This window comes from Lygodium microphyllum, chromosome 6 (assembly GCF_053477565.2).
Source record: "Lygodium microphyllum isolate KBCC chromosome 6, Lygodium_microphyllum_v1.1.10, whole genome shotgun sequence".
NCBI lineage: Eukaryota > Viridiplantae > Streptophyta > Polypodiopsida > Schizaeales > Lygodiaceae > Lygodium > Lygodium microphyllum.
Window position 1 is genome coordinate 166810492 of NC_141140.1, and position 12885 is coordinate 166823376.

General features: G+C 36.7%; 1 protein-coding gene across 1 annotated transcript; it reads right to left on the reverse strand.

Annotated features, from left to right (window-relative positions):
* Positions 1 to 3107: 3107 nt before the first annotated feature.
* Positions 3108 to 5350, reverse strand: LOC148035383 (uncharacterized). Its single transcript, XM_087680809.1, has 6 exons — positions 4940 to 5350; positions 4756 to 4845; positions 4400 to 4661; positions 3784 to 3948; positions 3205 to 3362; positions 3108 to 3137 (listed from the first exon to the last, which is right to left on the reverse strand). The coding sequence occupies exons 1-6, from the start codon at positions 5348 to 5350 to the stop codon at positions 3108 to 3110; spliced, it is 1116 nt and encodes a 371-aa protein (XP_087536935.1).
* Positions 5351 to 12885: the final 7535 nt, after the last annotated feature.

Sequence of the window (12885 nt, forward strand, 5' to 3'; positions counted from 1 at the left end):
TCATATTGATGAGTCAAGGTATGGTAGGTATTTTTCTTTTTCTTTTCTGCCTGATATGGGGTTTCATGGTGTGTGATTATCTACATCGCATGAAACTTTCGATCGCATGTATGTGGAGGTCATGCCAGATTCTTCATGGGATGTGGACTACTAAGGGTGGTTTCGAGTCATCAGGGTTTATTATCATTGATATCATATATGTTCCTATCCTAGTGTTTTAGAGGCATTCATTATGACTGTCTATGTGTGAAAACCATCATAATGGTGCTTCAAACCCCTCCCCTGATCCAATATCTGTCTTTGGTATTGCATGATTATTCCTTGTTGCTAGATTCAGATCTCGTTGCTAAAGCAGGATTATCGGAGTTTGTGAGTATTTCCTTACGGCTAGTTCCACATGATCTTGACATTTATGATCAATTTTTAACCTCTTACAGTAAGAGGTCTAGTCTTGTTTATGGTATAACTATTCTTATGACACCTAAGAGTTTGGGGAAGGCTCTTTCTTTGCCATATTGTGGGGAGTCATTCCCTAGTACCGACCGTCAATTTTTCTCCAACAAGGATATTTTGAAGCTATTATAGAAGTAGCCTCTAGATGTTTTGGATCCAAAGAAGGTTATTACCATGTTAGGGGTTAGCGTCTCTATGATTTCCAACTCGCTATGGAAGCAGTTGTACCAATTTCTTCAAGATAGGTTTATGCCTACCAAAACCTTGTCTCACTACCTCTCCAAGGAGTTGTTCACAGCTTCTTGTATGGTCTAAAAGGAATTACCATTGATTGGAGTACCTAACTCCTAACAAAGATGGATCAACATTTCATTAGAGCTAGTAGAGGAAATGTGACTAATGATAGATTTGGATCATACATTTAGGTATCCTTGATGCATGCTCCCCCCGGCAAAGGAAGTACCTTTACCTCTAGTTCATCTTCCAAAGGTTCCTCATCCTCCTCATGAAGATGATGATATAATCATTGATAATGATGATTCTCCCTCACCTCTAATCATTTAGAGAAAGTGCCTAAAATGAGCTGTTTCATTAGTATAGTGGTAGTTCCTACTCCTTCAATTCCAGTTACAATTCCTACTCAATCTTACAGCACACTACATGCCTTTCTTTAAATGTCAAACCTTTTTAGAGCCCATAGGAATAGTATGTTGGACATTTCTATTCCTTGTGTGCAAGGCCTGGTAATAGGAGATGCCATTCTTTTTCTGTGCAAGGATATTCAGAGCTTAATTGAACTTTCAGTTACTACCTCTATCCAATAGTTTTCTTCTTCTTTTTATGAAGAAGTTTTATATGGTGTGTCTCTTCTCTCCCCATCGCATCTCTACATATCTTCTCTCTCTACATCTCAACATTACTTTGATTAATGATATACAATATATGGAAAGCAAGAGATGGCGATCAACTTATATGATAAGAAGGTATTGCTCGTCAAAAACCTCTATTTGGTTGGAAAAATTGGTCCCTTAAAGCCAGAGATAGGCTTAGTTTCATTAAATTCTTCAGCTAATCAAGACTAGAAGATCATTGGTTAATGATGATAGACAATCTCAAACCTTTTGCTTCATGATAGATAGAGAAGACGGTGAATTGGTAGTGGTCTCAAAATGTAACAACGATGCAATCAAATCCACACAAACTTATTAGAGTCTTGTTGCATTATTTTGTAAATACAAATTTAATACTAATTCAAAGTGTGTGAATCCCATATCTTCCCACACTTGCACAAATTGATTATTAGTATAGAAAATCTAAGCCAATTCTTGTATCTCTATGTAGATTTATCTTTTTCGCTATTATTTTTATCCACATCTATTTCTAGGCCATAAATATTATATCTCTATGACTTGAGACATCATTAGCTATTATAGTCTGGTTTTAACTAATGTCGTTGTTATACAATGATGTGATTCTTATGTATCTATTAAAGTGGTTTGTTTGAGTGAAATAAAATATATCTAAAAGTCCTAAAATGATGAATATGTAAAACCACTCACAATGGAAGAAAATTAATATTTAATTATTTCTTCCAGAGTTTCCCAAGTGCCAATGTGGTTTGATAGTGACTCTTTAAATGGATAGTAGCTAATCAAACATATTAATTTAACAAAACAATAGTGCTATGTTTCCTTTTCAATAAGCAAGACCTTGTGACAACTAGATCTATGTTACAACCCTTCTTAGACCAAGGCATCGTAGAAGACACTCTCATTTTCTAAAGCCTCATTAAACTCTCCAATGAGAAGCTTAGAATCCAATGTTTGTATGAGATGTTTACAACATGCTAGGAAGCAAGAATACAACTTTGGAACGGAAGTACACCATTCCTAACTTATCATCTTAATTTTGATGCTTTTATTTCTCAATGAAAATAATCACATCCAATATGAAATAACAACATTAGTTGTAATCACCTTGACTTAGCATGTTATAAAAGGATAAGAAATAACTTGCAATCCACATGTAGATGAACCACCTAGACATTTGATAGCATCATCTAGCATAATGTGTATGTATATTATGGATGAATATAATGTACAAATGCTTATTCTTTATTTTGTATTTAGACCTATTATACATTATTATGGTAAAGTAATTTTATTGCATCAAATTATTATAATTGAGTTCAATATTCTATGTTAGAAAAACTTTATTTGGTGGCGTATTTTTCATGTGAAGCTTTCAAAGTCCTCACATTGACATGTGACTTTCTTCTAAGACACACACACATACATTAGGGGAGAGAGAGAGAGATTTTGATCAAGATTAAATTAATAAAATAGATAAAATAAGATCTTGTATTGTTGTGTGGAATTTTGTTCCTAAACTCTTGAATAAGGATTCTCCTTTTCTAGGATTGAGAACATGGAGGTATTAATTATATTAAATGTTCCTAAAGTAAGAAGAACAAAAGCTATTAGAAAAATGCCACCTCCATAGTTGCTACCAAACCTGGGTATGCAAATACTTGCATCAAGGAAATGGTAGAGTCTACTATAAGCATCCTTTTCCAAAATTTGATACAAGAGTCGTGGTATAACAAGCAAGGTCTGCAATCGTGAAACTTGTGTGAGACACATGCTAGGAAGAAACTAGTAACCACATGTAAGAGTTTGGAAACACTGTATAATGAAGAGTCAAATATTTTATGTACGCTAAGAAATGAGAACAACATGCATGTTTATTTACTTGATAAGTCGATGGAAGCCAATGTGCAATTTTGAGTGCAACAAAAAGGCTATCAAGAAACCATTCACTATGAACTGAGATCACAACATCATCAATGACGATTGTTCCCTCCAATGTGAATGGATTATAGAGCCCTTTGGCCATAGTAGAATGAATATCTATAAACCATAGATTTATTATTCAAAAAAGCAGTTATTCTTTTTTAGCAAGCATGAAAATTGATGCCTGCTATAATAGCATCATTTTCTAACAATTGAAAACTTACCTATAAACGAGTAGGAAACCATTTGGTTGATATTCTCATCCCAAGCCAGCATTTTATCACCAAGGACAATGTCTTTTGCATATTTGTCATGACCATGGAGGTTCCTCTATCATGACCATGGAGGTTCCTACACCATAAATCCATTCAATTAATTATGGATGCTCGTAGCTCTTATTGTGTTTTCATTGGCTACAACATTACTATATCTTTCTCAAATCTTGAAATGAGGTGCATCAAATTCAGAAATAGATAACATCAAGTCATAAAGATGCGTGCATGGAACTAAGCAAAGGATCATGGATGAATGATGCCACCTTTAACACAGCTTCCAATTGCATCAGAGGCACATCTTGCTGCCACACCTGCAAGAGTGGTAACTCCCACCACAGCTACTGTACAAAAAGGCCCAAGTATTGGATCGTCTACAAGACATGTCAATAGTGCACCAGCTACTCCAAATATGCCACCACCAGTAGCACCTGGAGTTGATTGGGAGCTCTAGTTAGATATGTGATTTATGGTAACTTTGGAGTATATACAACACCTCAAAGACAAGTAAATGAGCATTGGATCACAAACATGTCGAGTCGTGCACAATCAACATAGTTGAGAAAGGAATATTTGTCATAAGATGATAAAAATGCGAGAACCATACATACATATATGTGTTTAGGTTTGACGTACATATATGTGTGAGAAACTAATATTAGTGATAAGATGATAACTTTGTGATACCCATATATACATATATGTGTGTAGGTTTGACATGCACATACATGAGTGCATGAAGAAAGGCTATGGAATGATGATCCATTAATGTCTATATTGTGTGGAAGGACCAACGCTTTGATAATTTTAACCAAACATGAAAGAGAATGGTCTCTTTCTTAAATATTAGTGAATAATAGACCGTAGGTACAGGAAGATAACCTTCGCCAACACAAATGGGTGAGACGTCCATGAGACGTCGTCCATTATTTGAAGATGCAAGAGTGAGAGACTCATATTCAACAGTAAAGTTAGAAACATCAACTTCGATGGTGGTTGATGTGGTAGAAGAGGATGCAACCATCATTGATGGATAAGTTGTGAGGGTACTTGTTGAGGTCCCTTCTTTATACAAGGAATTGACATCATCTCCCGTATTATAAAGATCGCATCCCACAGTCCAAGCATTGTTGTCACATATGATCTAAGAGCCCAATACATAGAAAAAATAACTATGTCAGCATAGCTACACAACATGAGCATACAATAGTACATACTCAAAACGAGCAGCCACCTACAACATTGGTGACTCCTGTATCATCGATGAAGACAATCTCTACACCAGCACGGGAGTTTGATGATGCATCGCAGCCCCCAGTGGCTTGGATCTAGTACACATACATGGTACAGAAGTGAGTATGAAAGGAAACGAAGCAATACAAACAGTAAATTGAGAGTGAACCGCACGCACAATCCACATACCTGCAAGTTCCAATCACGGGTCACACCGTAAGCAGTGACAGTAGCCGGGATGGTGAGATATCCAGCCTCGATCATCTGACAAGTTGACTCTACCGCATCTGCCGGCACAGCACCCCAGAATAGGCCGGGCGTTCCTTGACCCAGCAGGGCCGACGCCAAGAGCGATATCCATGACGAGTTCTCTGGATAGCCACCGTCAGGAGGCGTGTACACGGACAGCTGCAATGTGGCCTCTGCTCCCTCCATAATGTTGCCATAACTGATGAAGACGGACATGAATGCTATTAGGATCAGACAGAGGGGGCGCTGGAGGCTCATCGACGCGGCCGCCACCGATGATACTGACTGGTAATTGGAATGATGTGAAGCTTGTTTCTTCATAGATTTCCTACGCGGGCCCGTGCAGACCATGATCGGGGACCAAGATTACCGCTTCGTGCACCGGCCGATGTTTCTGCAACCCAGCCAGGAAGGGTATATCACACACGTACAAGGTGGCTTAGTTCTATGTGTGCGTGTATATCGATTATAAGAGCGAAGGCGGGCTCGCTCGTGCAATACTGTGGCTGAGCGGGGCGCAGCTTATGTACGAGTACGATGCCACTCTCAAACACTTACAACACGCCAGGTTCAATGCTTGGCCGATGATGCTGGGCATTCGGCTGCCGCCATCGTCGTCGATTGAGAGTTTTACAACCAGACAGCTGAAACGGTGTTATGGGTTAGACTCGCTCTTAACAATCCAAGGGAAAAGATGCTAGCAAGAGTGTGGAAGAGGGAGCTTTTTATCGCTTCCTACATGGAAGATTTCAACATTTCCCACATGTTCATGTCGTGTCCCCCACATGTAATTAGGGGATTGCATTGCCCATTTGCAATTATGGGGACTCGTAATGAGAATGTGCCAACATTTCCTATCCATCTATACCTACAACTAGGGAATGACATTGTGAATCTATAATTCTAGGGAATTTTTTAATATCTCCTACATTTCTATATATGTACTCTTGCATAAGACTAGGGAATTACATTGCGCATTTGCCAATGTAGGGAATTGCGGATATAGAGAATTACCTAAATACTCCGAAAACTCTCTCTAGATGAGATTAAGGGAATTCAAGCTTATGGTCTATATCTTGTACATTCAACCTATATCTAGTGGAATTTGCAGTGGACTATATAAAATGAACCTGCATTGTGTAAGAGGCGCACATGCACATGCACACCCCACACACAGACCCTCTACTTCCATTTGAATGCTATTTGATTAATAGGATAAGGTTTTCTTATGAAACTATATTACAAACAATCACCATATTCATTAATCATCAAGAAGCAATTAAACAGAAGGGGCATTTAGTCACCATGCTATGTACTGCATGGATATGCCTTATTCGTTTCAAATCAATATTGCCTATTCTTCTCATCTAAGGTTTGCATGGATTGTTTGATGTTACCATCAACACACGACACACTCCATCATGAGCTCATTCAAGTTTATGATTCCTATAAACCTAAGGGATAAGCCAAAAGCAAGTATCATACTTGTGTCAACTAGAGAAGTTTCCTACTTAGCATTGAGATGTTTTGCAATATGGGATCAAGGTTCGAGCTCAATCTCAAAATAGTTGATTCGATTAAGGCATTTAATGGGAACTAGGAGGTTGGTGTAACTGATGTGAATGTGTGAACCTTAGGTTATTAAAAGAAATGTACAACGTACATACTATTACAAACATTTCAATCCTTAGAAAAATAATCAAACACTCACGAGGTTCGCTCATAATTATGTAAGTCTACCACTTTGAAATTTTTAAATAACCTTTCTTAGATCTTTTCTATATATAGAAGGGTATTATTTAATGGGGATATTCACAAATTGAATGGGAAAAGGTGTGTTTTATTCATGATAAATTTGCACATGAGGGGTTTTCTAATTAGGCCTTGAACGCATGTGATAACTAGGGTTTAGATATAGTGAGCACCTTGAGTTCAAACACAAAAGAGGACACTTCAATGGATTGAGAAATTCAAGAAGCGTTGATCTTCGAAATCCTAAAAACCGGATAATGACTTAAACTATGGAAGAAAAAATCCATTGAATCGCTCAAGTTGAGAAGGAAAATAGTTAAGTAAATGACTTTTAAATATTTGTTTGCTTTCATAGATCTTCAAAGCAATTCCTACTTTCAAGAACCCATATTAGCAGAGATTTCCATAGGTTCTTGGTTGTTGAAATACTTGCTAATGGATATGCTTAAAAGTGTTACCCATTACATAAACCTCGATATGCTTTCAAAAATCTGCAATGGTACTTACATAAATTATATAATTATTTTATGATAATTTATCTTTGCTTTGTATAAATTATACCTTTTTATAGCGAGTGCTTGTTAAATGTGAGGTATTGTACTCAGTAAAAGAAATATGAACACTTAATTTCCAATAGTTATAGTTCTAAATAATTTTTGCACAATTCATAGTACCTTATGTTAGTATTCTAATGGAAAAGACATCAATTTTACATAGTAATCAACCTTTAAGATACTACCTAATTATGAGCTCTTGTATATGAGAAGCTATTGAAAATAAATTATTTAAGAAATAGCTTATGTCAAGAAGAATCTCGCATAAATTACAAAAAGGTAATGAAGCAAATTGACTTGGAGAGAAAAGACTATAGAGAAAAGAGAAAGGGACATGTAGAGGAGAGAGACTGACTTGAGAAGAATAGAGAAATATTGTAAGTGGAGAGAGAAAGACAGGAATGAGGGAGACAAATGGCTAACACCTATGAAAGGATAGGCAGAAGCTTTGCAAGGTGAAAGGACAAAGTTTTTTCTTGCATAGATTCTTGTGAAGGTGACGTTGTAGCACTTATCAAAAGAGATATTGCACTAGTATTATATAAGAACCGCCTAATTCCTTTTGTGATTTCAATAAGAGTGCTCTTAATCCACTAGCTAGTTCAACTCTAACAAATATATCATTATCAAGGAACGTGAGTTTCAGTAGTAGTGAATCGAGTATCCAATCACAAAGATTAGTGAAAATTTTCTCCACATTTGCTTGTAAGACCTTCACTCAATTAATATCCCTGCCCTCTCTAAACATTGAATTCTTCATGTTATGTGGTCTAGACAACTCGGTGTTAGAAAACTATGTACTCCCTTGAGAAGCTACCATCTATCCCCTAGGAAAAAAACTAAAATATTTGACAATGCTCCATGACTTACACTTTTGAAAAATTTGTCAGAGTTACCTATCTCTCTAGAAGGTACACATTGTGCTCGATTATCTATAGATTTCATACTAGCCACTACGTTAGAAAGTATTCTCCTATCCTATACGTGTTTTGAGTAAGATAGGGTAGGAAAGTTAGTAATGCAACCATTCTTAATATTTGTGGCTTTTCGACCCATACAATTGGGCATTTTGATAACTTTCTGAATGTGTGAAACACTAGTTAGAGAACTTGTGACAATGTTTCCTTATGGTACACTATAGTGAGCTGCTCGAGTTAGATCACTAACCATTCTTGCTGCAACAATAGCTATTGTGGCTACTCCAAATAATTCAATACCTTGTTTGAACTTCCAAAAATCTATGAATAAAGTTGTTTTCCTGCATACCTTGAGATATAGATCTTGTTATCATTGCTAGGTTCACTTACCTTTTTCAGTTCCGAAATGAGTGACCTTACAAAGTTTCAGCAAATTGATCTTGTTTTTCATTCGAGAAGGTATTTTTCCTCAAATGGCCCAATCCCTGAAGAATATGTGATTCTTTTGCATGCTTTAGATTTTGAGAGACACTCCCATCCTTCTTCTTGCTTAGCTTACATTCATCATTTGAAGGAGCAAAGGCTTGCTTGTTGCACTATGTAGTTACAGACTTCCCTTCTCAAGCTATACAATGGATGTTGTATACAACTGCAAACTTTTGTTCTCAGGCTATAGATTTGAAAACTTTCCTTCTCACGCTATGAAGTTAGTTATGGTGTGGAGTATATTACTCAAGAAACTCATCAATCTTTTGGTGCTGCAAGTGGTTGTTGTTGCTACTAATGAACTTGGTGAATATACATTAAATAAGCTCATACAATTATTCTTATGACTAGTATTCTGCCATTTCTCTTGGTGTTCCAATTACTCCTCTTTTTGAGCTTTGGTGTTTTGGTATCTTGCTAGGTATATAAAATGTCCATACCATTCCAATTAGTCAACGTCCATCATATTAGCTTTGGTGCATGTGGGAATTTGAGGCTTCTTATTATGAGTCTATGTAACCTGTCCCTTGTTTTCAATAGATCCTTGACCCACTACACATGGTTTCTCCTCAACTACTCTCTTGGCATCGCTCAAGGTATAGAATAAGTTCTTTAAACCCAAAATACGAGAGTCGTGGTCTAGATAGTAACATAATTCTTGGAGTGGAGGTGGCCTAGCATGCGAGTACTCAAATCCATGAGCTTATGTTTGTCATGATTCCTTTTAAAAATAACATAGAAATTTAGCTAGTTTCTTATGCTTTTGTCAAAAACAATACAAGAGCTTCACGAGGTGCAATAGTAGCTTTTATACCCAATAGCATAAATAGCCATTAGAGCATCACAAGCATCAACCATTGCATCAAGAGCTCCCTAGAACCTCATATTCAACTCTTCTACATGGACCTTATACACTTGGAATTCATGTAGCCATTTCCATTGCAACTCATGCAGCCTTTGTACTTGATTCAACATCACTCACAAAATATTTCCAAGTATCATTAGCTTTGGGCAAGTCCTTCATTTTATTGAGGATCTCAAATACATTTTCAAGGGTTGAATCTTCTTTAATTTGATTATTTATGATAGGTAGAGTCACAATACCTAAATGAACATTCATGTGTTGGTTTGGCTTTCTTGGAGATGAAAGCATATTTGAGGTTGTAAGTTTTACGTCATCTTCAACCAAAGGATTTTGGGGATTTTGGAAACTTTACCCATATTGTAAATAAGAAGGTATATCTTTGATAGAGTCCACGTTGTGGTCACAAATCCCCAGCAGTGTTGAATCCCTCCTAATTGAACTTCCCACCCTCTCCTCCATATCTTTGATTAGCAAGCCACCCTCCAGATTGTAGAAGCCCTCCAAGCACATTCTAGTGTCTATAGCTAGGGTTGCAAAGATTGAAGGAATCAAGAAAAATAGTTAAGTCTTGCTTGATACAAAAGTTTCTAGTTGGTAAAAATTAGCATTGTCATGTGGTTACATGTTTGATTGGTTTTCTAGATTCAAATCTAGTCTCTGAAATTGGATGAATATCAGTGATTGAGTTCTAATAATTAAATGATAATTTTGGTTGAATAAAGACACATGTAAGGAGTTATCTTAAGATGTCTAGACCTAAAAATATAAAAATTACATGTGCTTTATGAAAAAATTCTTATTTAATAATTTTGAGATGATATTTGCAGTTCTACCCATGCTAGCTTGTAGACCACGTGTATCCCAGTCAATTTGAGTATCGAGACAACTATATTCGGAGTTTGGAGGAGAAAGTTGAAGAAAAAAGAGTTGCACAGCAAGTTTACGATGGGGCTGTTGTATCCATGATTTTGATAGAGAGTTTCTTACTTAAGGATTCTTCTTGCCTACTATTGTCGGATGCTTTAGGCTATTAGAAAAATGTTTGTAATCTAAGATGGTATATACAATATATATTTGTGGAGTAATATATAGAGTAGTTTTGGTTCTCTTGATTCTTCATTCCATCTTGTCTATTATTCTAAACCCATATTAGTTATGACTTGACATATACCCTCCTTGTTCACATTTGGTAAACCTGACATGAAAAGCCACATGATCTAAGCTATGACGAGATGGTAGACTTAGTAGTACCCTCACGATCTACATGACCTATAGAACTTGGAGATATTTGTCATGACATAAAATGGATATTACAAGATTCAGGAAGACAACTAAGTTGATAGATTTTTCTTAATAATACCTTGTCAAAATGACACAGCTATAAAAGGTATTGAGATGTGTAAATTTGATCACTTTCACAAATAATATAGTTATTGTCTCTCATTTCACCATTTTGTCCATAACTTTTATGTCTTCACACTCTTCCTTGTATCTTTCTAGTCTTTCCTTCTCCTTGTCATTCATTCTTTCTCCTCTTTTCTCTCTCTTCTCTCATTGCTCAACTCTCTTCTTAACAAGTGGTATTAGAGGATTGGTCTTTGATCCATTTGGTTATAACCTTATCCTTGATTTCCTTCTTAGAAGACTAGGCCAAGGGGTCCACCTACAAGAAATGTTCTATATAACGTGTGTTGAAAGGATGTTAAGAAATACCCTTTCTTTACATATGGTAAGACCTAGAAACCAATTTGGATGCATCATGGACAAAATGGTAGGTCGTGGTCAAGAAATAGACCATTCTAGAGGTAAAATAGTTAAACAAAGGGAGATTAGAGTTAGTAAGGATTAGAGGTCCACTCACTTTTTCAAATACACTTTCTCTTTCAACTTTCTTTTAAGTTTTTGTAAAAGCTCTCATGGTGGCTGTAAGAAACCCTTCCTCTTACTCTTGAGTGACCATACCTTTCTCTCTTACCATGAGACAAATGTTCCATGAATCTTGAGGAACATATGGAGTATAGGTTTGATGACATTGCTTGAAAATCATAGTACATTTTGCATTGAATTTCGTACTCTCTCCATCTCTCATTGCTACCTCTGATCTTTGTTCTGTTGATGAAGTACTAATTCAGCACTCATTTCAAAGATATTTCAAGAAGTCTTGGTAAGATTCAACATTTGATCTTTATCCATTTCTCTAAAACCGTAAATGTGCAGGAGGGCAATTAGAGGGTAACCATAGCTTCAACCTTGAAGCTCAGGATTACTTCAAGTTGTGGTACATTAAGGAGGAGCTGCATAAAACTATTATTGAGTTAGCTTTTGCTCAAGATAACTTTTTTGACCTTTGTATACAAATGGAGCAACAAACTAAGGTCATGGATACACAGAAAGATGAAATCTCTACTTTGAAAGCTGAGTTGGCAGAAACTCAGTCCCAAGTTGTTATTGTAATAGAGGAGAGGGATAGGCTACAGAAGGAGGTGACTAGAGCAATGCTCAGATCTAGCAACCTAAGGACTAGTTGGCTCTCTCTTGCTCTTCTTCAAAAAGTCTTGTGTAGCCAGTTACTTCTTTCTCCCTTACAGAGTTACCAGTTCTTCAAAGACAAGCCACGTTTTCCCCTTTGTTCTAGGCTAAGGTGAAAAGACGTCAATCTCAAATGGATTTGATGCGGTCTTCATTTGAGCAGTTCCAAGAATATGTTCCTCTAGATCACTCCTTTTTCATGCATTATTAGCAACAAAAGTTGGCCTTCTACATTAAGCTTTCAACAATGGATCTACCTCTCCTAGAGGATGGATGTAGTGGGGCCTGGTCTTTTGACTTGTTGATTGAAGTAGTCAGAATGGTTTTTCAAGACTATGTGACTTCAGATACTATGCTTCTATCTTATATGTATTTGAGAAGTGATTTGCTAATTCTAGATGATGAATATTTAGCTTGATATGTTGGGGATGTGGTACTACAAGCTGCTTTGTATGTTAGACATTTGGAGTTCCGGATAGATGAGATATTTCAGTGTTATTCTTCTTAAGTGGCTGATTATCCTAAGAGTTTGTGGCACACTATGATTGACTCTATCATTTTGAATCAAGAAGGACTTGGTGTGTTGTGAAGCCCTTGAACAACATCTCATACACCCAACATCTCATCTCCTCTGACAACCATGGAGAAAATGACATCTTTGCAGATGTTTGACCAGTGTAATGCGGGCCATGGCACACATTGCCTTTCTGGTCCACATGATGGAATTGTACATAATTGATCCGATAGATCATGAGCCATAAGCATAGTTGGGAGACCACAAAA

Coding starts and splice junctions, on each gene's coding strand:
- LOC148035383 (XM_087680809.1), bottom strand. CDS start 5,350: ATGGTCTGCACGGGCCCGCGTAGGAAATCTATGAAGAAACAAGCTTCA. Junction 4,662..4,755: donor ATACAGGAGTCACCAATGTT/GTAGGTGGCTGC, acceptor TTGGGCTCTTAG/ATCATATGTGACAACAATGC. Junction 3,949..4,399: donor ACCCATTTGTGTTGGCGAAG/GTTATCTTCCTG, acceptor AATCAACTCCAG/GTGCTACTGGTGGTGGCATA.